The sequence below is a fragment of the Bos javanicus genome, chromosome 11, assembly GCF_032452875.1.
Source record: "Bos javanicus breed banteng chromosome 11, ARS-OSU_banteng_1.0, whole genome shotgun sequence".
Classification (NCBI taxonomy): Eukaryota; Metazoa; Chordata; class Mammalia; order Artiodactyla; family Bovidae; genus Bos; species Bos javanicus.
In genome coordinates, this window is record NC_083878.1 from 92,473,355 (window position 1) to 92,500,814 (window position 27,460).

The 27,460-nt window shown below is 47.5% G+C and overlaps 1 protein-coding gene across 4 annotated transcripts in view; it reads right to left on the minus strand.

Moving 5' to 3' along the window:
• The window catches only part of TTLL11 (tubulin tyrosine ligase like 11), a 268,751-nt gene that overhangs the window by 29,138 nt on the left and 212,153 nt on the right, over positions 1-27,460 (minus strand). For 3 of the 4 annotated variants that reach the window (XM_061433419.1, XM_061433418.1, XM_061433421.1), the window contains 2 exons: positions 14,598-14,849; positions 7,361-7,467 (listed from right to left, as the gene is read on the minus strand). In XM_061433419.1, coding sequence (XP_061289403.1) covers positions 7,361-7,467; positions 14,598-14,849 — 359 coding nt within the window. The remainder of the gene's footprint in view (positions 1-7,360; positions 7,468-14,597; positions 14,850-27,460) is intronic. The other variant, XM_061433420.1, reaches the window with a different exon arrangement.

Below are 27,460 nucleotides of genomic sequence, written 5' to 3' on the forward strand. Positions count from 1 at the left end.
AGTGAGCGTTTCCAACTGAGCGCCTGCTCTGAGCACTTTCTGCTTTGTCCCATTTCATCCACATCCTTGTCTTTGTGAGGTGGGCACCTTTATTATCTCCACTTTTCAGGAGACGACTGGGAGGCTCAGAGGGCATTACATAACCTGTGGACATCACCTAGTTTGCAACTTATCAGGCTCAGACTTGAAGCCAGGTATGTCTGATCCCAGAGCCCTTGGCTCTGGTTATGCACGCGTGCGTGCTCAGTCGCTTCAGTCGTGTCCGACTTTTGCGACCCCACGGACTGCAGCTGGCCAGGCTCTTCTGTCCATGGGATTCTTAGTCAAGAATTCTGGAGTGGGTTGCCATGCCCTCCTCCAGGGGATCTTCCTAACCCAGGGGTCAAACCTGAGTCTCTAGCATCTCCTGTGTTGGCAGGCAGGTTCTTTACCACTGGCGCCACCTTGGGTTAGCCCGGCTTTGGCTACACCGCCAATCAAACCCAGGCAGCCCCACAAAGGCCCGCACAGAGCTTAGGAGTTCTCCAAACAGTGGAAGAAATGTTTCCTTTCTTGGCCCAAGAGTCCACAGCACGTAAGAGACATTAGCTATGCCACACTTTGATTTCCCGCCACAGGCCAGGTGTGCACTGTGCACGCATGTGTCACGCGTGTGCTCACATGGGTGAGGAAAGACTCCAATCCATTCTTCTTGCTTTGCCATCATGTTTCCATTGCTTACTGGGAGGGACTTCTAGCTTGTATTTTTTTTTTAATTTGTGACTTTTCCCATATAATTTTTTAAGTTGATATATTGTATTTTCACTTTATTCAGTTTAATTTTCTTTCTTTCTTCCTTCCTTCATTTTTTTTTCCCCCACCTTGAAGCATGTGGGATCTTAGTTCCCTGACTCAGGATCAAATCCGAGGCCCCTGCAGTGGAAGTGCAGTTTTAAGCACTGGACCACAGGGAAGTCCCCTAGCTTATATCTTAAAATAGCCAAACATCTGGCTGCTAAGTGAACAGAGCTATTCTGAAACCCCTAGTTGTGGGTTAGATGAACCAGATACCCAGATGCTGAGCTCAAATGTTCGCTTTGCAAGTGAAATGTTTGTCTCACATAGATGCTGCCAGTGATACTGCCTTTTATTGCCCAGTCTTGATGCTGTTCTTGTCTCTCGCCACAGAGGAGTGACTTCCACTCTGGGAAGAGGGAAGAGCAAAGCCTCAGTGATAAGGAGGCATTCATGAGTGCAATTTCCGTAACAGAACAGAACTGCATCTTCACTGACAAACGTGTTTCTTCATTCGATTCTGGGCAATGGGAGGGCTGCCACACCCCATTTTTGCCGATAACATCCTTATTTAGATTTCTGTGTTCTGTTAGAGGTTCTAGAATTGGAAACTGAAAAAAATTTTTTTTCTTAATTGACAATTACACTGGCCTGCTGGAGAGTGGGAGACTGCCTCTTATGAAATTCCACTGAGCTCCTAAACAGTCATTGGCATTCTAACAGAGAGAAAGACAGTCTATTTAGGGAGCCATGGGCATGGGATCCAGGTGAGGACTCCTCAGGTAGAGAGAGGCAGGAAATGAGCTGGTTTGGCTGGGGGTGCAGAGGGGAGATGAGAGGGAAGAACCACGCGTGAGATGCATGTTATCATCAAGTCCTAGCTTTTGCTTTGGGTCATGAGAGTATGGGGATGCTTATGTCATTCTTAAAAAGAACTAATTCAAGAAGCTAACTAAATACAGCAGGCTATGTGCATGGTTCTCCATGGAAGTGTCTCATGAACCAAGGATTATCATTAACCCAATTCTGTGCACCTGGGGTCCAATTAAAAAGCAATCAATAACAAGCCTATTTAAAAGGATGGTCTGAGATTTAGATTGCACAACAGGCATGCTTTTTCTTACTAGTTGTTGTTTTACTTTTTTTCCCCCCCTAATCTTTTCAAACACCATTTTTCTTCTCCATTTCAACAGCAAGTTCTCCTCACGCAGGTCAAAGGTCTATAAAGGCCTCAAGCATCAGGAATCTGTTTAAGCCCCTTGGTGGGTACCAGAGTCCCATCAGGGCAGGAGGAGGGTCTCGGCTGGCTTCCAGAAAGGGATGGCGCATTAGCACCTGGACACACTGGGGTCTGGGTGTGGGGCGATGGTCTTATTCCAACAGGGCTGGCATTTTTATGCCAGAGAGTAGGATAGCAGAGGGAGACCCCTATAGACCACTGCTAGTATAAGCCATGCTTCTCATCCTTGGAACACCCTGCTTTGGGGACGGGGATATTTTTTATCTTGGCACTTGTCTGCTCACGGAGCATTCACCGGGCACCAAGTGAGATGCATTTGCATGCTCTGGGCGATGTGCCAGGCCCTCGGGGATACAGAACAAGTAGTGAGCGCCTTTTCTGGGCTGCTAAGTGCTCTGCTTGTGTTCTCTGTTCACCCTCACGGCCCCCTCCATTGTGGCTTCCCCCATGGGAGCTCTGGCCCCACCCTGTTACAGCTGCACCCTTTGCATCTGCGTGGCTGGAGACGCAGGGTATCACGGAAGGGCTGTGGCTGAGCTCCGAAGGCTGACTGCTCTTGGTTCAGATCCCAGGCTCCTCACTGTAAGATTTGACATGCTGGCTTAAATTCACCCCTCTGAGCCTCAGATTTCTCGTCCATCAAATGGGAATAACCACCCTTATCTCACAGGGCTGTGTGAAAATTAAATGAAACGATTCACAACAGGAACTTTTGGTTCCTATCACATAGTAAATGTTCAGTACACAATCTCTATTGGTTTTTTTTTTCCCTTGAGAATAGTGTCCATAAAATAATCTCTTTCTATTCCCGTAGGACGTGATATGTGGTAACATGTTCATTGCCTGCTTGTTGAATGAATGAATAAGTGCAGCCCTTTGGGACTGAGATTTCATGCTCTGTCTGTCTTCTGACTTCTTTCTTGCCAGTCCCTTTCTCACACAGCACTCACACCTCTGGCCAGGCCTGTTCTAGAACCCAGGGCCTGAGAATCCCTCGGCCCTGCACGATGGAGGGAAGGAAGGAAGGAGGCCTCCCTGGTGTCTCTGCTGACCTTTGCCAAGAGAAAAAAGCACCACTCAACCACAGTGGTCTTCTTTGGACATCCAGTAGCTTCCTGCATGGTTCTGAGAACGTGGCTGACTTCAGAAGCCCCTTCTCCTTGAGAAAAGGAGATGCTAGAGTGAGCTTCTTAGGGGGCACCTGGGCCCCAGCCTGCACCGGCTGAAACGGCAGTGGCCCTGAGTCCACGGGCACAGACCAGCTTCTCATCTCTGGCTTTACTGTCTAGCCCACTGCCTATATGCTCCCCCACACCCTGCCTCCAGACCCTGTTATTTCCTTTCAGGAGTGATGGAAACAGGAGTATAAGCTCTGAGGGTGAAGGAAGGGGAGACAAGTGCACGGACCTGGTACCACTTCCCACTCCAGTTCTGTCTTCCATGGGCTCCGTGAGTTGACCTTTCCCTTACTGCCTCACAGGCTCCACCTTCTCCCCTATCACTGCAATGAACAAGCACCATTCTGTGGGGCCCAAGGTTGGGGATCAGGAGGCAGAAGGCTTGAGTTCCAATCTGGCTTCTGCAACTCACTGTCTATGGCATTTCAGACAAGTCACCTTTGTTCTTGGAACCTCAAGACCCTCCTCTGTAAACTGAAAGTGAAGTCGCTCAGTCATGTCCGACTCTTTGTGACCCCAGGGACTGTGGCCTACCAGGTTCCTCCATCTATGGAATTTTCCTGGCAAGAGTACTGGAGTGGGTTGCCATTTCCTTCTCTAGGAGCTCTTCCTGACCGAGAGATTGAACCCAGGTCTCCTGCGTTGCAGGCAGATGCTTTACCTTCTGAACCACCGGGGAAACCCGTAAACCACGATCTGATTACACATCTCGAAGGTGTGGTGTGAGCATTAGTGCTGATGTTCGCACACCGGAGGTGATCTCAAAACTGCAGTTCCTACTAAGGATTGTTGTTCCACACATCTGGGGGCTGAGGCAGGGCGGAAGGACCTCGAAGGTCCCAGCCCCGGATTCGCGCATCAGTATGTTCTAAAAATAAGCATTTTTTCCCCACCTCCTCAGCACGGTCAGCAGACGGAGAGACCCGGCAGACCCCAGAAAAACCTCACCCGAGCCGGTTATTGTGGGCAGCCCCTGTGGATTCCGCTTACGGGGAACAATTTGAGAGGCAAACAAAACATGAAAAGCTACTCAGAATTAACAATGGACCAGATGGTAATGCTAGTTTGAAGCAATAAAACATGATAAATAGCTTCCTGCTGCTACTCCTGATCAATTTCAATATTTAATAATTCCACTGCCACCCCACCCCCTCATCTGGCCCCCTCCACAGGCTGCTGTGATAACGACCTGCATTCAGCTCACAGAGCAAACACTCCTTCACTTTCTGAAGGTGTCAGCAGAAAGCTGGCGGCCTGACTGTCAGTCCATCCTCGAGATAATTCAACTGCCTGCTTCTAAGACACTCCATCTCCAGCCTGTCCTGGTTGCCGGGGAAGGCTGGGAGGGAACTCCGACGATGGAGATGCCATGGAAGCAGGCAGTGGGTGTTAGTGTTCCCTGAGTCTTGCTTTTGAATTTAAGAAAGGGAAGTGGTAGGGAGCTGGGTGGTCCTCTTACTCCAGGACCAATTAGCAGGAGGAGGAGGCAACCAGAAGGGGATGACGGCAGCTTGGTCTTAAAGCCTTACCCACTGGCCATGCTTCTGAACCTCAATCTCCTTCTCTGTATGAAAGAGAGAATCACATCTACTCACAGGAGGAGTCCAGCCTGTGCTGCATGCGTCAAGTGCTGGGCAGCATGCTCTGAATGTGGGAAATGACTTGCAGCAGGAAGCATCATTATCAAACATGAAGCCAATTAGCAAATGATGCCCCAGCACCACTACCCATGGGAAGGGCTGCTGGTCCTTGTGGTCAGGGAGCTGTGGCCAGGGCAGACGTGGGGTGTGGGGCAGGAACTGGCAGGGAGCACCCAGGGTTCTCCCCAAGTGGAGCCTACAGGCCTTGAGACCCTCTGACACAGGGCATCCCAGAGAGCAGGTGATGCGGGAGCCGTTTACGGAGGAGGAAATGGACAGGACGAAGTGAAATGACTTCTCAAGCTTACATCATATGAAGTGGCATCATCAGTTTTAGTCTGGGTCTTCCAACCTGCCCCCAAACCCCTCTGATTTCACATCCTCGCCGCCCCACTGCAGGAGAAAACTGCTCCCTGAGACCACCCCCACTGCATTTTGTCCCTTTTGCAAGGAGGCAGCCGTGGGCTTGCCATCACCTGAGCTGTAGGTTACTAGGCTGTGAAATGCAAGTGGTAATACATACTGCACTGGTTCACAGGGACGTTTAATGAGGGAATATGCATGAGAGCCTGCTGTAATTTTGTGATGAGCTGTACAAATGTCAGGTATGGTTATTATGACTTTTTAGGAAAAAATCCTCTGGGAGGAAAAAAACCAGAAATTCATCCACCAAAGGGTGGATTCTTCTTACCGAATCCTTCACTGGTCCCACATCCTCTAGGGCAGTGGTCCCCAATGTTTTTGGTACCTGTGACTGATTTCGTGGAAGACAACTTTTCCATGGATGAAGTGGGGGGTGGTTTCGGGATGATTCAAGGACATAATATTTATGGTGCACTTTATTTCTGTTATTATTACATCAGCTCCACCTCAGATCATCAGGCAGTAGGTCCCGGAGGCTGGGGACCCCTGCTCCTAGGGCATTAAGATCAAGCTCTTTGGTGTGACCTTCAAGGCCTCGACAATGCCTGCAACCCCATCTCTGCCCCTTTTCCCTTCCATCCTTGCTGCAGACCCTCCAGGCTACTTAGGGTGACCTGAGCCTTTTACCTGTGTCTCTGCCTAGGCCGGGCAACACCCCTGCAGGAGGGGACTGTCCCACTCTGTCCCTCAGCTGATCCCACTCCTCCTTCTACAAGAAGTCTTCCTTGGGTCCCCCCCTTGCTAAGAAGCTCTTCTGCTGGGCTTCCTGATAGCCTCTCTGTGCTTGCCTCCATCCTAGCATGCAGCACCCTACCTACTGCTGCATTCTCATCTGCCTCCCAGCTCTACAGCCCCTCCCTTCTGGGTCAGAACCAAGTGCTGTTCACTCCAGTCTATCAGCAGCCTGGCCCAGCTTATGTCCAAGAACTGTGCACCGAGGAACCAACCAACCGAGTAAGTAACCGTTCCCAATATTAATGGAATCAAAGCTTTAGCCAAAGGATTCCAGTGGTGGAATTAAGAATTTGGGCGGGCACAGCCTTGCTAAAGTTACAATACTTTGACCACCTGATGTGAAGAGCCAACTCATTAGGAAAGACTCTGAGGCTGGGAAAGATTGAAGGCAGGAGGAGAAGGGGTTGACTGAGGATGAGATGGTTGGATGGCATCAATGACTCTGAGGACATGAGTTTGAGCAAACTCTAGGAGATGGTGAAGGGCAGGGAAGCCTGGTGTGCTGCAGTCCATGGGGTCGCAAAGAGTCGGATACGACTGAGCGACTGAACAACAACGGCCTTGGTAGCAGAAGTCAGAACCGTGCTTCTGAATTCAGACTCAGTCCAATCCCCTTAGTCATGTCTAGAGCGGGAGGCGTAACCAAGACTTCCCAGGACAGGCCCCCACCCCACCCTATATCCTCTGTCTGCTTTTTGTTTGTAGAAAAACTTTAGTTGCCTAGGTCTTCCCCTAAGTTCCAAAGAGTAAATTTAATCAGAGAAGTGAGAAAATGCAGAAACAAAGGAAAACAGTCAAGCACGACAAACTAATCATCGTGAAGCCATTAAACAAAGTCAAGGACCTTTAGTTCCTCCTCAGAAGGGCTATAGGTAATATTCTGAGCCATATCCATTGAGCTGTTTTACTGAAACCCCCACCAGGTGAAAAAGTTAACTGCATGCCACCCACAAGCACAGAGACCCCAGACAGGTTGGAACCTGAAGGTTGATGATGTGGACTCCTGATTAGGTCACAGCCAACCAATCAGAAGAATGTCCACGAGCTGATCATGGATGGACCCTGCCACTCTCTCCCTCACCCTGCCTTTAAAAACCTTTCCCTGAAAACCAGTGGGGAGTTCAAACCTTTTGAGCTGCTTGGACCCCTCACTTGGCCTGCAGTGAACACCGCACTTTCCTTTACCACCACCCTGAGTCAGTAGATTTGGCTTGACTGTGCATGGCCAAACACACCCAAGTCTGGTTTGGTAGCAATAAGATGATCATCCTCCTCCCCCAGCCTGACCCTTAAGAAGAAGGAAGAGAAAAGGTACTGCCCATCCCTGTCTGTCCTCCCGCAGGACATGAGGGAGGCTGGTGATGAGGTACCTGAATCCCGCTGGTCCATGGTCATGGAGTTCCACCTCCTCGTGATGTCGATGTAGAGGATGTCCACCGCCGCCATGGACAGGCTGCTGCTGCTGAGCTTGCAGCTCCTGCCCAAGATGGGAGAGGACACGTCACTGCCAGACCCGAGCTGACCTGTCCTGCCTGGCCTCCGTGCCTTTGCTTGGGCTCTGTTCCCCTCCTGGATGCTGCCCCACCCCCACCCCTGCAGCAGGAACTAGCGAAGGGTGACTGGCAGCAAACCGTTCACTGCCCTTACAGGTTCCTGTAATGTGTTCATAAGGGCTCTAAAGGGCTGGGAAGAGGAGGGACTTTAGGATGGCAAGTCTTGAGTTGAATCTGGCTCTGCCACTTAGGAGCAAATAGCCCTGATTAAACTAGTTCCCCTTCTTAAGCCTCAGCCTCCTGACCTGTTAACCAGGCAGTCTTTATTACAGTCACTGTGGGCAGGCACGCTGCAAAGAGCATGATTTGGGCATCAGACAGACCAGAGTTAAAATCCTGGCCCTGTGGCTTCTTCTAGCTGTGTGACTGTGGACCATTGCTTTGGTGCCTATATTGGCTGGTCTCTTAAATGAAGAGGATAACACTCGCTCACACGGCTGCTGTAAAGACGACATGAGGTTGTGCATCCTGGGGCCTGGCACCTGGTTGGGGCCATGACAACTGCTGATTTCCTTCCTCATCCCTCTCTAGTTTCCCTCTTTCTCTGCCAAAGCTAGAACCATCTCAGCCCTGTCGGAGGCTACCTGAGGCTGACATTTCAGTGAGGGGCCCTGTCCACTCTGGAGAAACGGGGCTCACCAGTCAGAGCATCTGGGTATGAGGACGAGGGGTCTGTTAGAATGGAGGCAGAACTCAGCTGGTGCAGAGGCACCACCCTTTTGAAGCGGGTCGTGCTGGGAGGGGAATCCCCACCCAAGCTGGATTTGCCCTGGGAATCCTGAAAGCTACACCCTGGAGCCAGCTGTCTGTTGGACTGAACCATATTCCATGCTGCTATCAACCTTCCAAACGTGTCCACGTCCGTCGCCCCAGCTAATGATAAACTGGTTCTTTGGTTTCCCATTTGTCATCATCTCTTGCGTGAATAGCTCCCTTAGGAACCTGAGAGGCTAGGGGTTGATTGGCAAGCAGGACTTGGGCATTCCAGGGGACCCTCTCCAAATCCATGCACACCCCTGGCTTGACTGGGTGGGTGCCCAGCATGGTGCCCAGATGAGGCTGGTGCTCCTTATATGCCAGGAACCTCCTGGCCTCTCGCCTTCCCTCCCTCTTTCCATCCCTCTGGCCCGTCTCTCCTTTCTTCCCCGCCTGTATTCCTCAGGCCATCAATTCACATCCTGCTTCCTCCTGAGCTCCGCTCTGTATTTCCATCACAAGTCACCGTGGCAGACTTCAAAGCACATCAGCGCAGTTATTGAGCCCCAGTAACAACATGTCAGTGGATGCAGAGCTTTTCACGTCACCTGTCACTGAGATGGCTATCTCTATTGGGTCCTGCTGGGGACCCGCTCCAGTCCCTCCCAAGGTATTCTGAAAACCCGCGCTGTTCATTTCCCAAGCTTAATTAGAAGCAGCTATGGGTTTTCTCTAATTATCATGTCTGTATTCTCTGGACTACCTGTTTCCCACAGGACAGGCACTCTGCCTGACTTACCCTGTGGGTTAATAGAGTATAAAAAGGGAAACAAGACTGACCACTGGTATACAGTTATTTTTTTCCTGACAAGCAGAAAATAGAAGTGTCAAATCTTAAGTAGGAGCTGTAATTTACCAAAGATGATTCTCCATCTATCCCCTTTCCAAGGTAACTTGTTCTCCCTAGTGATACCTGGAAATACAGTTGATCATAACATCTGGACTGGGGCAGGAAAGGGAGGGATCCATGCTGGCTGCAGTTGACATGAAATGTTTGTGAGAGTTCTGATTCTGTAGGCACTTTCTTGGGCACCATCTGTGTGCCAGGCTCTTTCCTGCTCATTAGCTCTCTGGAGCTTTATAACGTTTTATGAGGGAGGTGTTCTTAGACCCATTTCAATGCTGGGTAAACTGAGACTCAAGAGAAGGGACATGACTTGCCCAAGACCACACAGCTGGGATTCACATCTAGGGCTCCCCTGGAGGATAGAGCTGTGGACTTGGGAACTTTGGGAAGAAGTGGCGAAGTGGCCCAGCCCAGAGCTGCAGGAAGAACCAAGATTCCAGAGAAAGAGTCTCAAGAAGCCCAGAAAGGCTGGAGCCTCTAGAGAGGCCCTGTTGGGACATTTTGGGATATAAGGCTGGGGGATGGGGTAAGACAACCAGGATCACTAAGTTTTCCTAGGTTTGTCCCCGCGGTCACAAATGGACTCAAGCAGGGAATGTCTTCAAGGGATAAGACTTTGGAGTGAACTTTTCATCCATCCATTCTCAATACAGAATTTATTTTGCGTCTACTATGTGTTAAGTGGTATTCTGGGTCCAGTAAGTGACACAAAGCTTGGATCCAGATGAGTCTTGGATAAGCTCTTGGACGGTAGACGTCATCTCACAGTCTGGGATAAAAACCTGAGGCCTTGGTAGCTCTTGATCATTTGAACCATTTCCCCTTAGGCCCTGGGAGGCAGTTCCTCAAATTACTAATGAGGGGTGGGATGAATTCTTCAGTGGAGGAGAAGTCCAGGAAATACAGTAACATGAGGAGCCAGAAAGATTCCTAAGAAAGGATGGGCTAGAAATGTACATGGTAAAAATGAGCTTTGGAATCAAATGCACATGAGTTTGAATCTTGACTTTGCTATGTGACCTTGAGCAGGTCATTGATACCCTGCATCTGAATTTCCTTATTTGTATGACGATGTTGTGACTCACTATACAAAGTTATTTTAAGGACTAGCTCAGTGCCTGGCACACATGATGGCTTTCAGCCTTCCTTCATGATGCAGAGCCAGTTTCCAGAAAGGATTTCGGGGTTTTTTTGTTTCTTCGTTTCTTTCCAGAATCAGGAGAACACGGGTGCACAGGATGAGAATCACCAATCGTTCAAGTTCATTAGGAGTCTAAGATTAGAAAGATTTGAAATTATCATCCCCATTTCCTCTCAACAACTACTGACATCTCATGGGAAATTTAGAAACCAACTTTTTCCACTCCGTAAAATCCTATTTATAGAATTTCTTTTGTGTTCATCCTTCTCTGTGAAAGAAAAGACGCTTATTTTTTTTCCTGGAGAGCTTTCTGTAAGGTGAAAGTTAACAAATAATCAGTATTTGTTTAAAAAAGAAAAAAATAAACACTATCTAAACACCTTGGCTGGTGGGGATTGGGAAAGGCCACTTTGGTTTATAACTTATCTATTTTTAAGGGCTATTGATATCCCAAGCATAACGTCTCATGATATTACTGGAAAGAGATCATCACGGGAACAGAGGAAATTTTCAAAGTCACTGAGGAGTTAATGACAGAGGGGGAGGCAGGGCCCCCTGACACTTCTGTTCCAGAACATTCTCACACACCCTCCTGCCTCTCAGAGAAGAACCCCCCCCCCACACACACACACACAGCTACACATTAGGAAGCATATTAATATCTCCTTACGAGAAAAGGCAGCGGAAGGAGGAAAAAAAAAAGGCAAAAGAGAAAGCAGTTTTCTAATTTAGAAGGTGCCTGGGATTAGAAACCACAGAGAGGGGTGGGGGTTCTCCAGGCAGAGCGGCCGGGCGCGAGGCGAACGCTCGAGGTATGGAGAAGCTGCCTCCATTTTCCAGAAATAAACTCCGGTTTTGGCGAACCATTTCATCTTCAGGCTGCGGAAATGGAAACCGCAGCCTGTGCCAACTGATGTCAGATTCCGATGGAGGATACGTCTGGGAAACGTGTTCTTAGTGAATTACACAGAAAGCTCCGCAAATGAGGAACCCGATGGGAGGAAAATAACAAAAATGCATTTCCCTCAGAGAAAGCTGTCAAACTGAAGGAGCAGATCATTTCCATTTCTCAGAAAAAGAGATGTCTCCACACCTCAGCAATTATCATGAAATTAAAAAAAATAAAAGGTGCTTAATTCACGGTGATACTTGCTACTGTTATGTGCCTCCTGAGGAAATGACACGACAAGCTGGTTAGATAGAGTTAACTCTAGACAAGAGGACGACAGTTCATTATTTCTCATTTCTTGGCGGAAAAGAAAAACAGAATACGGCCAGACTTGCATTAGCATAATTCACTCCTAAAACTGCTGATCTATGCAATACATTATGAGAGATGGTCACTGGAAATAAATTCAATCGGAATGTTTATTAGTTCGTTCCCTCCAGTTCTCTTCCAGGAACTTGGAGAGGAAGAGTGGGTAGGACAGATGAAAGCCAAGTTCAACTTCTGCCGTTTGTGTGGGAGCTCAGAGAGGAGGGTCTCTAGCCAGCAAATATGTCTCTAGCATGGTGCTCCAGAGAAGGGCACTTGGTTTGATTTAACATATGGCACAAATATTATCAATTCATAATGAAGTGAAATTTAAATCTAAGTGGAAAAGACAGAATAGTTGTTAGCAAGAGAAAACGCTCGCTGTCAAATTTAGCTGGCAAGACGGAATATATTCAGATACAAATCTGAAAGCAGAGAAGATCACCTTTTACGACAAAGTTGCTGTGGGATGTCTTAGTACATTTTTAAAGGAGAAATGTATTGACTGTGGTGAGATGTGTTCTTCGTGTCTTCCTTCATCCTTAATTACCCGGGACGTGTGCCGGGGGAAGTGCTGAGGGAGGGGAGAGGGGCTCACTGTCTGGGTCCCTCTGCTCCAGCTGCCTCTTCTCCCCCTGGAAACATCGTCACCTGTCACAGTCACCACAGCTCCCACTAATGGCACTCAGCCACAGATTGGGAAAGATGGCCCCAGGACCTGCTGGTTGCTAACATCACGTATTCGAGTTTTTTGTGCAAACACTCTTAATTAGAGAGAACAAAGGGATGGAAGAATCATAAAGCCTCTCACACAGAGACCCAAGTTCTAGCAATATCCCTGATATCATCCAGTTCCCGTCTGACTGCCTTTTAAGAACCTTCTTTGCTAGAATGGTTCTCAAATCTTTTCAAGAATCTCCTTTTCCAGATTGTGTATGAGCATAGCAGCCCTCTTAATATATACCTCGGCCTCTCACAGGTCACATACCGGTGCACCTGATGGGCAGTCACGCTTTGGTTGAACCCCAAATAATTTTCTGAATCACCGACATTCTGTATATATATGAACTGAGATTTCACATAAAAATCGGTATTTCTGGCTTCTCTAGAAAAACCAAAAACTCTAGTGATACTGTTCCCCAACAACCTTTCTTTGTGTCGCAGTTCTGCCCTCCTCATCCTTGTAAATCCCACCGGCTGGTTTGTTTATCCTTCCTGCCTGCACTCTCCCCCCACCCATCCCCCCAGGCAACTGAGATGTGATTCCTGTAGTCTGTCATCTTTTCAAATCTCCCCTGCTCTCTCACAGCTTCATAGCACTGTATTGACACCAGGAAATAAAAGGAAGCATCTGACTGATGTCTTTCGCTCTTCCTTCCTTCTTCCTTTTTCCTGCCTGGAATGTGACCATAGTGGCTGGATTTTGAGCAGCCATCTTGTAACCATAAGGCAACTTGGAAGCTTGAAGCACATGCTCAGGATGGGCAAGCAGAAAGACAGAAATTGGGGAGTTGATCACATTTCAGAGTCATTAAGCAGCCCTAGAAGCCCCACTGCCAAGCTGCCTGTTACATGAGAGAAAATTAGACTCACTATTTAAACCACCTGTAGATGGGTATCCATTCCTACAAGTCAAATGTAGTTCCCAAATGAGTCAGAGAGTATCACGTCAGGTAGTTTTCTCAGGGAAATAACAGTACAGGCCTGTTGACTTTCTTGAAAATTCCCTCTGCCTCTTGGAAATAATAACCACAAGACTCCCATTTCACAAACAGCTCCTGTAAACCAGGCAGTGGGCCAGATCCTTTATGATCTAATACATCCATCCCAACCTCATCACAACCCTGCGAGGCAGGAGAGATGATTACCATTTTACAGATGAGGGAACGGAGACTCAGAGAAGACAAGGGATTTGCTCAAAGCCGCACAGCTATTAAGTAATGTGCTTGGCTCTGAAGCCAACCCCCCAAGCCTGTGTTCTTTCCACTGGGCTTTCTTCCCACCTGAAACTAACACAAAGCCCTTCTCAGAATCACTGTGTGAGGATGACTTCAGGTTTATTGAGACGGCAAAAATTCCTGCCGATGCTTCTGCATGCTATCCTATCAGGAGTATCAGGGGGCTAGAGTTAGAATTTATAAAATTCGTTCAGAGAAAAGCACACGGCAAAGCGGTCTAATTATTTGCCTTCATGAATAAAACTATGAAGAGGGTGACTTTGAGTTACTAGATAGAAATATTAAAACCAATGATGAGGGAAACAACAGCAGCGTTGAGCTCTAGCAGACACTTTCTCTGAGGTGTATAACATACAATCCTAGGGCACTGGTAGCTTCATCCCCATTTTCTAGGACCATCGAGGTTCAGAGACCATCATTAACTTACCCAAAGTCACACAGCTAATAAGTGCTCCTGTACTGCCCTCAAAGTGCCCTAGAGGGTACAGGCAAGTTAATGAATAATCTGAGGAGGTTAGGCCTGTTTTGTAGGATGTGGCAAAAGCACAGTTTCTTTGTCTTGTTCTTCATGCAAATTTTGTATTATACTTCATAATATAACCACATTATTTTTATGCTAGAACAAATGTATTAAATTATTTATCAACTGAATTATTTAACTTTTCTCTCCTGAAAATGACACTTTGGAAAGATAGGCCTTGCTTCTCTGCTGTGGCTTCATAAACGCTCAGCACTCAGCCATGCACCCCTGGGAGAACTTCACCCAGTTTAGGAAGCGCAAGATCTGTCTGAGTCCAAGGGGCGATTATTCATCTCTGGTCTCAGGGTCCTGCTCAAGGTAGCCCGGAATTGTTTTTTAACCACAAGCACAAGGTTGTGAATGCTGTCACATCTGTAGCATTCATTAATTCGTTCAACGAACAAGAGTGTACTACATGCCAGGCCCAGTGCCAGCTGCTGGGCCAATCCCAACCCAGTGGGGCCCAATCTGGCATCACAGATTCTCCCAGGGCCAGTCTGGGAGAAGGGGCCAGCCAGATGTCAGGCTGGTCTCCAGGCTGCCTGAACCCCAGCCAGAGGGGGCTGGTCTCACTGACCTGATGAAGGTACGGAAGCCTGTTGGTCCCAACTTCATCGTCCCCTTGATTCCCAGGAAGCGGATAAACAGGTTTGCCATCCTGTCCACCAGGCGCAGGTAGTTGAACTGCTTTGCATACTTGGGGAACACCTGCTTGAGGCAGATGGAGGGCAGGTGGGCGTCGGGGTTGGCGTTGCCCTGTGAGGCGCTGGCCAGATCGCTGTGAGGAGGATTTTCTTTTGAGGCTAACGACTTCCCCAGCAGCTGAGACCTGTAACACAAGGAGTTAATAATAGAACCAACATTTACAGTGGGTTTGCACACAGAACACTTTCTCTTGCAAATTCTCCTTTCCTTTAGATTTATAGCAATGGCAGGCGGTGGTGGGGAGTATTATTATTATTCTTTTCTTTAATTAATTAGGCTGTGCTGGGTCTTAGTTGCAGACCAGAGATCGAACCTGGGCCCCCTGCACTGGGAGCCCAAAGTCTTAGCCAATGGACCACCAGGGAAGTCCCTATTATTACTATTCTTAATGTATAAACCAGAGAATTGACCTCAAAGAAGCGACCTGCCCAAAGAGTCATACCTGTATATACCTATGGTATATATATGATACCTAATTCATGTTGATGTATGGCAGAAACCAACCCAATATTGTAATTATCTTTCAATTAAAAAAAAATAAAATTTTTTAAAAAGTTAAAAAATAAAAGTGACCTGCCCAAGCTCACATGGCGAGAAGTTGGGCCCAAGACAGAGTCACGGGACAAGAGATGTACACTTCCCCTGTTTTACCATCTTAGTTTCCCAATATGGACAACTTCCTTTCCTGTACTCATGATTCAAGAGAATACTCAATTATGAAGGAGTCTGGGTATGGTTTCAAATTCCTACTTATGGGTAGTAATTGAATAATTAGGAAATATAAAAATCTCATTGAGGGCTGGCAGGAAGCCATAGGCACAGTTCAATGAACAATTTGCAAAGATACATCAGTTACCCAGTTCTAGGAATAGGCACAATTACGTTTTCTGGCTTAACTATTTTCTTATTTGGAACTAGTACAAAAAAAAAAAAGAAAGAAAGAAATGATTAGAGTGTTGTGATTCCTGTCTGGATATTTTATCCTGAAATTTTCCTGAGAGTCAAGAAAGTTCACAGCCACTCACACTCAGATATGCTCCTCCAGCTGGAATGTTCTCACCTGTAGACCCAATGATCACCTGTTTACCTTCCAGGATGGCCCGCAGGTACCTCCCACTGACACGGCTATTTCCCCTCCCCCCCAAACCTGCATTCCCCGTCTCCTGGAAGGTCACCACCATCTGCCAGTGACTCAAGCGGGAAACATCAGAACAAACATCAACCCCTCCTTCTCGCTCTGCCTTCGCAGCCTCCCTAGTGTTTCCTGGAACCCGGCCCACTGTCCCCACTCCCCTGGCCTTGTCTGTCCTCTCCTGGACTCTGGCAATAGGGCCTCCAGCCTCCATCCTCCACAAGGTATCCGAGGCCACCTTCTAAAACAGACCTGGCCGGGATGCCCACTTCTAACACTGGTCATCTTTGAGGTTCCTGAGCGCCCATGTGATCAAGTCCATAGCCTCCCTCTGGCATGCAAGCCCCTTCTTGGTTTCCTCTCTGCCCTCCTCATTTCTTGTTACTGCCCTGGACATGCTGTACCTTTCAAGGCCTTGACAGCTGCCACCGCCCCAGCCTGCTGCCCCCTGGACATGCTGTACCTTTCAAGGCCTTGACAGCTGCCGCCGCCCCAGCCTGCTGCCCTCTGGCCTGGCCTGGAGGCAAAAACTCGCGCTTGCTGGACACCCAGTTCCCTTCCACAGGCAGTGCCCAATCTGCACCTGCAGCTCCGCTTCTTTCCTTGTCTCCTGTCCTGCCCATAGCTGATGGGGTGAGGGTGGGGGAGGCATAACCCTTTCCACCTGTGTGTCCATCCCAGAGACAGAACCCTTGTAATGGGGAAGAACAAATCTGACTCCATATTGCATCTGTTACTTTTAATTTAGCCTTTGTGTTCTATTGTTTTTGCTGCAAGACCATCACTAAAGGGATGTTGCCGATAAGCTTAAATGACACATAACCGTCCGTCTCTGGGAAGGCTGTCTCCCATGGAATGAGTGTCAAGCTAAAATACCTTTATTTAGTTCACAGGAAACCTTCTGACTAGGCCCACCTCTGAATGGCTGCAGGAAGGAAGAAGTTAACACACCCCCTCTGGGGTCTGACTGGAACCAGGACTTTAGCCATTCCCCTTTTAGTATTAAAGGAAGCCTGAATTCTAACTCAGGGAAGATGGCTCTTTGTGATGCCGGTCCACCATCTTCTCGGTCTGCTGATCTTTTGAATAAAGTCACTATTCCTTGCCCCAACAACCTGTCTCTCTATTTATTGGCCTGTCATGTGGTGAGCAGTATGAGCTTGGACTCAGTAACACCCTGAGCATGGTGTACACAGCCAATAAATACTGTCCAACTGGCTAAGAGATCCAGGAAAAAAAGAGCCGCATCCCACGGCACTGAGATCAATACCAAGGCCATTTTCTACTCTTCTTTATTAAATGGCCTCGTTCTCAGAGCTCCCACTTCCAAGCATGCCATCAGTCACCAAGTCAGGCTATCTTAGTATCTTCGTACCTGCTTTCTGACTCAGCCTTTGAAGTCTTCCTCGGCCCTGGCTGCCTGGCACATTTCTGCTGCACTTTCGGAACCAGCTCGTCTGTTCCCTTGACCACACTGAAGATCGTCTTTCAGGTCCACTCCGGGTCCCTTGGACGTCTGCATTTCTCGAGTCACATGCACTGTATTTGCTTACGTGCCAATCCCTCTTGCTATTTTGTGAGCTCATTGAAGGCAAAGGACCACATCTTATTCAACCCTATTTCTATAGGACTTGATACGTATTAGGTGCTTGGGAAATGTTTCACTGAATTCATTGCATTGGGAAAGTGTGCTTTCAATAGCAAGTGAAAGTGTTAGTCACTCAGTCGTGTCCGACCCTTTGCGATTCCATGGACTCTAGCCCGCCAGGCTCTTCTGTCCATGGAATTCTCCAGGCAAGAATACTGGAGTGGGTTGCCATTCCATTGTCCAGGGGATCTTCCTGACCCAGGGATTGAACCCCGATCTCCTGCACTGGAGGCAGATTCTTTACCATCTGAGCCACCTTTAATAGCAAGGTAAGCGTCAAATAAAATATCAAGCTCATGATGCTTTGTATCTACCCCATAGGCTCGTTTAAATAGGAAAGCAGTTCGATAGAGAAACAGTGTACTTGACTACTCTGCCAAAATGGACTTTTGTTCATGCTGGTTCAAGGAGCCCAAGTCTGAAAGAGAACCCCCTGGTGTGAATAAAGGGTCTGTAAGCTATGGTTCCTTCAAAGTGGGTCTCAAAGCCAGGACAGGCAGAACCAGAGCAGCTCAAAACCCCTTCTAAAGTTCAACGGTGTGGATGGTTCAAGGAAACAAACGCACCCTCCTACAAAGGGGAGGGACCTGACTCCTCCAGAGAGCACTCGCTCCCGGGGGTGGGGTGGGGTGGGGGGAGTGGGATGGGATGGGGGTGGGGGGTGCAATTTCCCTTCAGCTAAACTGGTTTTTATCATCACCTCCTTGAATTTAAGACTGTAAATAAAAGTCAGGTGGTTACTCTTCAGATGAAATAAAATGTTTTCACATTAAGGTTACAAGAAGAAAGATATGAACAAAAAGCAGCTGCGTTACCGGAAATGAGCTCTTAAATTCCTGGATAAGTGGCAATCACTGACTTTATAAGCACTCATTAAGTTTTTGTTAAAGGAGATTTTGTTGAAGGAAATGTACGGTTTGAATGCACTCCATGACAAAGAAAACGGGCTGAGAACTCTTCAATCAACAGAACTGTCCCACTTTGGCGATCTCATTTGCTCTTCTCGAAACATGTGCAGTCCGAAGTGGTTTCTATAGCCCTGTTCCAGATGGAGAAACTGAGGCCCAGTAGGGTGAAGGGGCTCTTTGCCCTGGCTGAACTGGAATTACATTTCAGTTCTCCTGACCAGGCACTTCCCACTTTGCTGCCCTGTTTTTCCAAAGCACATCCTGGTTCACACTGAGGGTTACAAAAACCCAGAGGACTGTTATTTATTTTTTTGTTTTTAAGTAGTTTTTTTTTAAATTATAATAATCATTATGCTCTTTGTAGCCATGTTGAAAACTGTATAAAGGGATAAAAGGAATCAGAATCATTTGCAATCCCACAGTTCAGGGATAAACACTAATGTTTTAATTTTTTAATCTGTATTTATAAGTTAGGATCACACCATGGGTAGTTTAAATCCTTTTTCTTACACTTTACCATTATATCATGTTTTCCTGTGGCCTTAAGCGTGTTTTCATGAGCATAACCTCTTATGGACATAGGCATGTGCTAAGTTGCTTCAGTCATGTCTGACTCTGTGGGACCCCATGAACTATAGCCCACCAGGCTCCTCTGTCCACGGGGATTCTCCAGGCAAGAATACTGGAGTGGGTTGGCATGCCCTCCTCCAGGGGATCTTCCCAACTCAGGGATGGAACCTGAGTCTCTTATGTCTCTTGCATTGGCAGGCAGGTTCTTTACCACTAGCACCACCTGGGAAGCCCATGTAATATTCCATATTATGTCTGAACCAGAATTTAATTGGCCATTCCCCCCTCAGTCAGATATTATCTACATGGCTTGTCTTTGCTCAATAAGAGTCTGGTGACATACGTCCCCTAAGCCATGTGATCCCTCCCAGAAACATTATACATTATAGCTAGAAACAGCTTTGAGATCATTCTGTCCAATGATGTCATCTATTTTGTTGTGGTCTAACGCACATAACATAAAATTCACCATTTTATTTTTAAATTTTTCTTGCTCTATCTCAAGACATGCTAGCTCTTATTTCCCAACCCAGGAATCAAAACTGCGCCCCCATGCCTTGAAAGCATGGAATGTTAACCACTGGACTACCAGGGAAGTCCTCAGATTCACTATTTTAAAGCACACAAGGCACAATGTTATGCAAACCACCACCTCTATCTAGTTCCAGAGCGTTTTCACAACGACGTCATTTTAGAGGAAAAAAAAATGAGTCCCAGGTAGACAGGACAGTAGCACTGGTAGGTCATCTGACTGCCAGATCATTCATCTGGGGTGGTGGCCGGAGCTTGGGTTGCCTGCTGAGGGGGACCCCACCACCTCCAGGGCACCTCTCAGGCTGGGATGGTTTCCCGGACTGCATGTCAGAGGCTGTCTCCCTCCAGTGTCTGCAGCCTGCCTCCCATCCCACCTCCAGAGCTGCCCAGAAGGAGTCTGCTTTCTCCGTGACAGCCTCTCACATTTCCTTCAAGGGTTGCTGCACTTACTGGGTGATTACTATTGCCCTTCCTTCCTGAATTGCAATTAATAACCTCAAGATGAAAAGGGCCCTCAAAGCCACAGATATTTTCATGAACTTGAAACCACAAATTCAGGCGGAAAGGGTTTTACTCAACTGGAAGAAGGCAGTAAAGATACAACTGATACAGAAGAAGAACTAAAACACAGAGAAATGGTATTTTGCTCCAGATAATTCCAATTATCACATGGAGATCCAAGGTATCACAAGTACTGTAAAATCCTGTTTTTAGTTAATAGCATTTTAATGGAAAAGTCAGACTTATGAAATAGAAGTGACTGGTAAAGAAAATATAAATCAAGCTTACTAGTCCTTTGGGGCATTTAAAAACAATTGAATTTGGTGTATCTTTGATTCACTAAAATAGGGGAAAGAATCCTGTAATGTTTTATCTATTATGGTTTTTCAAATAAAATGGAGTTTTGCTTTATTAAAACTCCTGTGAAAAACCCCCTACCACCATTCTGTCTGAAAAGAAAATCACTAGTATTTATCGGAGACCCACACCTGGGGCTTCCCAGGTGGCGCTAGTGGTAAAGAATCTGCCTGCCAATGCAAGAGACGCGGGTTCAGTCCCTGGGTTGGGAAGATACCCTGGAGGAGGAAATGGCAACCCACTCCAGTATCTTCCCTAGGAAATTCCATGGACAGAGGAGCCTGGCGGGCTACAGTGCACAGGATTGCAAAGTTGGACATGATTGAGCGACTGAACACACTGTACACACTCGATGTCAAGCAGCTTACTTGATATATTGATTTCATTGGTTTCTCAAGACAATTCTGCAAGGTAGGTAGAAATTAGCCCCATTTTACAGATTAGGAACCTGAGGCCCAAAGAAACTCGATACTGCCCAGTCTTGCCCAATTCCATAAATCAATAGGGGAATCAGAATTTGTCCTCAAGGACTTCCCCCAAAATCCAGTGGATAAGACTCTGCCTTCCAATGCAGGGTGTGTTGGTTCAATCCCTGGTTGGGGAATTAAGATCTCACAGGCCGTGCAGTGTGGCCAAATACATAAACAGAACTCTTTGGGAAAAAAAAAAGATTTTGTACTCAGGACTATCTCAGTACACACCTGAGGCTTTGCTCACTACATAACTCTTGTGATAATTTGATTTAAATCAAACCAAAGACTTTTCTTTGTTGGCAAAGTAACGTCTCTGCTTTTCAATATGCTATCTAGGTTGGTCATAACTTTTATTCCAAGGAGTAAGCGTCTTTTCATTTCATGGCTGCAATCACCATCTGCAATGATTTTGGAGCCCCCAAAAATAAACTCTGCCACTGTTTCCACTGTTTCCCCATCTATTTCCCATGAAGTGATGGGACCAGATGCCATGATCTTCGTTTTCTGAATGTTGAGTTTTAAGCCAACTTTTTCACTCTCCTCTTTCACCTTCATCAAGAGGCTTTTCAGCCCTGGGATTTCCTTGGAAGGAATGATGCTAAAGCTGAAACTCCAGTCCTTTGGCCACCTCATTCAAAGAGTTGACTCTTGGAAAAGACTCTGATGCTGGGAGGGATTGGGGGCAGGAGGAGAAGGGGACGACAGAGGATGAGATGGCCGGATGGCATCACTGACTGGATGGACGTGAGTCTGAGTGAACTCCGGGCGTTGGTGATGGACAGGTAGGCTTGGCGTGCTGCGATTCATGGGGTCGCAAAGAGTCGGACACGACTGAGGGACTGAACTGAACTGAACTGAAAGGCTTTTCTTCTGATGTTTAAACAATATATATATATTTTTTTCTTGTAAATTAACAAAATAGGAAGGTAAATAATGAAAGAGCTAGTTTCACAGAAGATGCTTGAGTGCTCTCAGAGAAATAATTCCCTTTTTTTTTTTTAGTGAAGCATCTCTTCAATCATTTATTCATTTATGAACCACTTCCCTAGCTCTTGTCTGTCCCATTGGCCTGGGTTACACAGGTAAGGTTGACACAGTCCACCTTGCTACCCAGAAGCATGTGACCCAGAGTGGGAAGACTAGACCCATCCACAAACAATGTCTGAGCCAGGTGAGAGTGGCTAGGTGAGCATCCAGAGATGGGACCCGGAACATATGGAAGGAGGTCAGTTTAGGGGTCTTAGTCATATACCTATTAAAAAGCAGAGATACTACTTTGCCAACAAAGGTCCATCTAGTCAAGGCTATGGTTTTTCCAGTGGTCATGTATGGATGTGAGAGTTGGACTGTGAAGAAAGCTGAGCGCCAAAGAATTGATACTTTTGAACTGTGGTGTTGGAGAAGACTCTTGAGAGTCCCTTGGACTGCAAGGAGATCCAACCAGTCCATTCTAAAGGAGATCAATCATGGGTGTTGTTTGGAAGGACTGATGCTAAAGCTGAAACTCCAATACTTTGGCCACCTGATGTGAAGAGTTGACTCATTGGAAAAGACCCTGATGCTGGGAGGGATTGGGGGCAGGAGGAGAAGGGGACGACAGAGGATGAGATGGTTGGATGACATCACCGACTCGATGGACATGAATTTGGGTAAACGCCGGGAGTTGGTGATGGACAGGGAGGCCTGGAGTGCTGCGATTCATGGGGTTGCAAAGAATCAGACACAACTGAGCGACTGAACTGAACTGAACTGAGTCATATACATGAAAGCAAGCAGGTCTTTATAGGATCTCACATGTTAAGACTATCAAGCTTGGACTTGGCAGTGTAGGAGATGACAAGGTTGTGGTGGATTTGGGGGAGAAGAGTGGCAAAATCAGAAGTTCAGAGAAGAGGAATCAGTCTGCCAGAGGTATGTATGCTGAATCGAGGGGGCAGGGGGTTGATGATGTAAGGAAGCCATCAGAACATTCAGGGTCAGTGATTCTGAAAGCATGGTCCCCGGACCAGCAGCACCGGCATCACCTAAGACCTTGTTAGAAATGCACATGCTTGCCCCCGCCCCAGACCTATGGCCTCAGAAACTGTCTCAGCAAACCCTGTGGGTGAGTGTAATGAGGAGTGAAATCTAAGAATCACTGGTCTAGGTGCAAGAAGATGGATTTGGTGTTTGATCACAGGGGACAGAAAGGGAGGGAAGGCCCTGGATCATGTTCCCGGGCAATCCTGTGGCTTGGCAGGAGAACCTGGTGGGCAACGAGGCTGGGCTGGCAAAAGGAGGTCGGCAGGTTCCTTTCCCCACCGCTCGGCCAAGTTGTGTCCCCTCAGCCTCTTGGGGGTTTCAAATGCACATTGGCATTCCAGGAGAAACTGCCAACCATGCATCAGAGAAATCCCTTAAATTAGCCTGGCAGCTAATTTAAAGAGTTGGAGGCTGAAGTTACTAAAAATAAACATAACTACCATGCAGCCTGGCTCTGTCATTTGATAAATCTCTTCCATCACAGAGGCTCAATTTGCTTGATGGTGATGCTATCCTATTTGAAGAGAAGGCGATAGATGGGTGAGGCATGTGTTTCAGACTGATGAGGAGAGGGACTTAATGAGAGATCTGGCTGATGTTCCAGTCCCTGTAAGACCTAGATCCATGCTGGGTCTGTTCCCACTGGCTTCCCTTTATGCAACATTCCTCAGAATGCTCATCTGGCCACTTTTGAACCCCCCAATCACTTTCCTCCATAGCACATTGTAACATCAACACCAAAACACAATGGTAATGATACCGGTTATGTGCCAGGGACTGCCATTCTAAATCATTTAATCTCGATAAAATCCTGTGCAGAAGGTATTGTTATTCCCATTTTACAGATGCAGAAACCAAGGCACAAAGAGAGAAACTAATACGTTACAAACCCCAGATACAGACCCAGGCAGGCAGGTGCCAATGTCCTTGTTTCTAACTACTGCGCTATGCTGCTTCCATACACAGGCAGTTATCAGGCACTGAGTACCTGAGAGTCAGGTGGGTTATTTGTAACATCTCATTTGACCCTGGCAATCATCCTTATGAATTAGGTATAATAATAAGTGGCTCCATTTTGCTGTTGAGAAATGAGCTTCAGAGAGATTAGGCTACTTTTCAAAGGTCACTCAGCTGTTAAATGGCCGAGTGATATTTGAATAAGGATCTGCTTGAGTTCAAAGCCCAGGCCATTTCCACTCCATCATGTTACAACTCAGTGTACTGATGAAATCTCATTTTCTCCTCCCTTACAATGGAGGTCACTTACTTACGAGGGAGAGTGACTGGGTGGGTGGCAGGGGGCACTTAGTCTAAGCCTAGTTCAAACTTGTTGCATTCTTCAGAATCAAACGCACAGATGATTAGACCTCCAGATGATTCTGCTGCAGCAGAGTGGGTAGGTGGGTGGGTCTGTCTGCTTGTAACTGACCGCAGTATATGTGACAACCAGCGTCTATCAGAATGGGGCTGTTCTGACTGTCCAACAAATCAAGCCCTGTTTCACAGTCACAGGCCCACACAAGTCACTGATGCGCTGCTTCGTTGTGTGTGTGAATGAACAGAGGCCCCCAGCGGCAACAGCAGCGGACTAGGTCCTCTTCCCTGCTTGGGATGAATTCTCTGAGGCACCAGGCTGGGGTGCTGCAGGAGCATCCTCCTGTCGGGCCAGGCAATGAATTAACAAAAGAACAGACAAGTAGATTCAGTCTAATCCCCCCTTTCCCACAGACCCAGAACTTGGGCTGTTTCCAAGCTGGAAGTGCCTTTAGGGTCACCGGGCCCAGCCCCCTCATTTTGCAGATAGAGGAACTGACAGCTCATTTTGCAGGGACCACCCCGCCCCCAATCTGATTCTTTTCCAACAGGGCTCTCTCTGCTCTGCCCCTCTGCCCAGAGCAGGTGTCTTCGCCCCGGTTCCTCTGGCTTTCTTTGTCTTGGGCATGGGCAGTGAGCGTCAGTGAAATGCACGGTCACTCAGGCCAAGGAGTTGGGGAGATGCTGCCAGGCAGCTCTGCCCCATGGGCACGGGTCTGGGGAATCAGGGTGCGGGCTCTGGGGATAGTCTTAGGCATCGTTGGAATCCCAGTTCCATCATTTTAAGCAGGTCATATAACCACAAAGCTTCAGTATCCTCTTATATAAAATGGGAAAAATAATAGTACTTAAAAGCGGCACCTAACTTATGCGTGCGTGCGAGCTGAGTCGCTTAGGTAGTGTCAGACTCTTTGTGACCCCAAGGACTGTAGCCCGCCAGGCTCCTCTGTCCATGGGATTCTCCAGGCAAGGATACTGGAGTGGGTTGCCATGCCCTCCTCCAGGGGAATCTTTCTAACCCAGGGATCAAACCCGCATCTCTTATGCCTCCTGCATTGGCAGGCGGGTTCTTTACCACTAGTGCCACCTTGGAAGCCACCTAACCTATAGGACTAATGTAATTATAGAGAAAATGGATACATGCCACTTTGATTATAATCACCAGCCTCTTTATCTCCCATGTGTCATCATCTGGAGAGGCTCACTGCCGAGTCCCCAGCCTCAGTGGGAGAAGTCCACACATACCTCCCGGAATACAGGGGGATCGAGCATTTCTTTAACCACTTTTGGACATTCTGCCCCACTCCCAACCCATGTAACTAGACACCGGCCTGTCCTCGTGTTCCTCGGACTGCCCAGAGGCCGTCTGGGGGATCTTGCTGCAGGCGGCCTGCGGTCCAATTGCACCTGCCCTCTGTCTGAACCTAAATACATCCCTCCTACATAAGTGAGTCTCATTTTCTCGGGCCTCGCTGGGTGACGGCCCTTCATCTGATAGCCTGGCTCTCAATGACCGTTGTCACAGAATCATGAACACAGAAATGTTCGCTGCGCCCCACATAGAGCAAAAGTTAAACGAAGAGTAGAAGCGGCCCTAGTGATCCACTCATCTCAGTTTCCTTTTGAAATAATATTGGAAAGTCCAGGCAAAGTCCTTTGCTTGAGGGGTGGCATCAAGTGAAAGGTGGTAGCAAAGGCAGGCCCAGTTCTCCTGACTTCCTGCTCAGAACCTTGAAAAAAGAAGAAAGAGAAGGGGAAAAAAGAAACCCAACAACCCTACACCACTGTTAAACTAAAACACCAGAGTGGCCCAAACTCTGATTCTGAATGAGAAGCTTTAGACTTGCCGGACCACACTGGCAGGAACGGAGAAGAATCATTTTGCCCCAAGGGCTGCAGAATTCCTCTTTAAACCCACTAAATAGTTGGCCGCTGTCTTTGTGAATGACTGGACTTGTGCTTAGCTTTCCACTGGATCCCGGAGGAACAGTTTTCAGATGACAAAGCCTGGCCCACACGAGCTGCCTAAGCGCTCTGGGCAGGCCCTTACTCCCGGCCAGAGAGCTCCAGGTCTTGTGGGTCTGATCACTGCCTGCTTCGCCTGCCTCATCATCCAAATTCCACATCCATGCGTGCTAAGTTGCTCAGTCATGTCCGACTCTTTGCAACCCTATAGACCATAGCCCTCCAGGCTTCTCTGTCCAGGGGATTCTCCAGGCAAAAATACTGGAGTGGGTGGCCATGCCTTCCTCCAGGGGATCTTCCCAATCCAGGGACTGAACCTGCCTCTCTTACCTCTCCTGCATTGGCAGGCTGGGTTCTTTACCACTAGCACCACCTGGGGCATCCCTCCCTATTTTTGTAAAGGCTTTTCCCCAAATTATCCACATGAGAAACACTCATCCTTCAAATCTGAGATTCCAGGTCACCCTTTTCAAAAAGCTTCCCATAACTTCCAGAGTTAAATGAACCATGCCTTTACATAGGACTTACAGGCTTTGTCCATCATCATCGTTATCATCATCATCACCATTGTTTTTTCTTCCGAGTCATTATCACAATTACACCTACATGGTTATTTGTGCAACCGTCTCTTTGATGCCCGTTTCTCTCACCCCAGACTAAAAGCCCAGGAGGCTGACACCTACAGTTTATGACTGTAGCCCCCACGCAGTTCCTGACACACAGTAGGTGTTCAAAACAGCTGTCAGTGAATATAGTCATCCTTTCAGTGAGTACCCACGACCATGCTATTCGGCCCCAGTCAACATCTAAGGATGCTGAAGCTTTGAGAGGTCGAGTCAGCTGATTAAGGGATGAAGCTGGGACTGCAACCCAGCAGCCTAACTCCCGAGGTCATATTTTTAACCCCTGCACTGCCACACCCCTCCTTCTGGTTGCTGGAATGAATCTTTCTCCTACTTCTCCTCTCCCAGTGACTGGGAAGATCCTGTCTATGTTTGGGGAGAACAAAGATTTCCTGGAAGCGACAGCAAGGCACTGTGTCACGGTTGTAATTAGTGGTTGTATTAGCCTCTGTTTTACCACCTCCAAAATTAGCAGAAAAGGCCAACTTGAGCTTGCGTCACGTAGTTCTGCTAATGAAGGGATCCTTTTAATTACACACTCAGAGCCTATCTGAGATACAAAGCGTTTTAATGCTTAAACACAGCTCTGCACCAAAGTATAGGGCTGCATGAATCCAGACAATAAGTGGGAAAACTCATGTGAAGAAGTCATTCTTGGCCCAGACTCTAATTCTTCTTGGCATTCAAT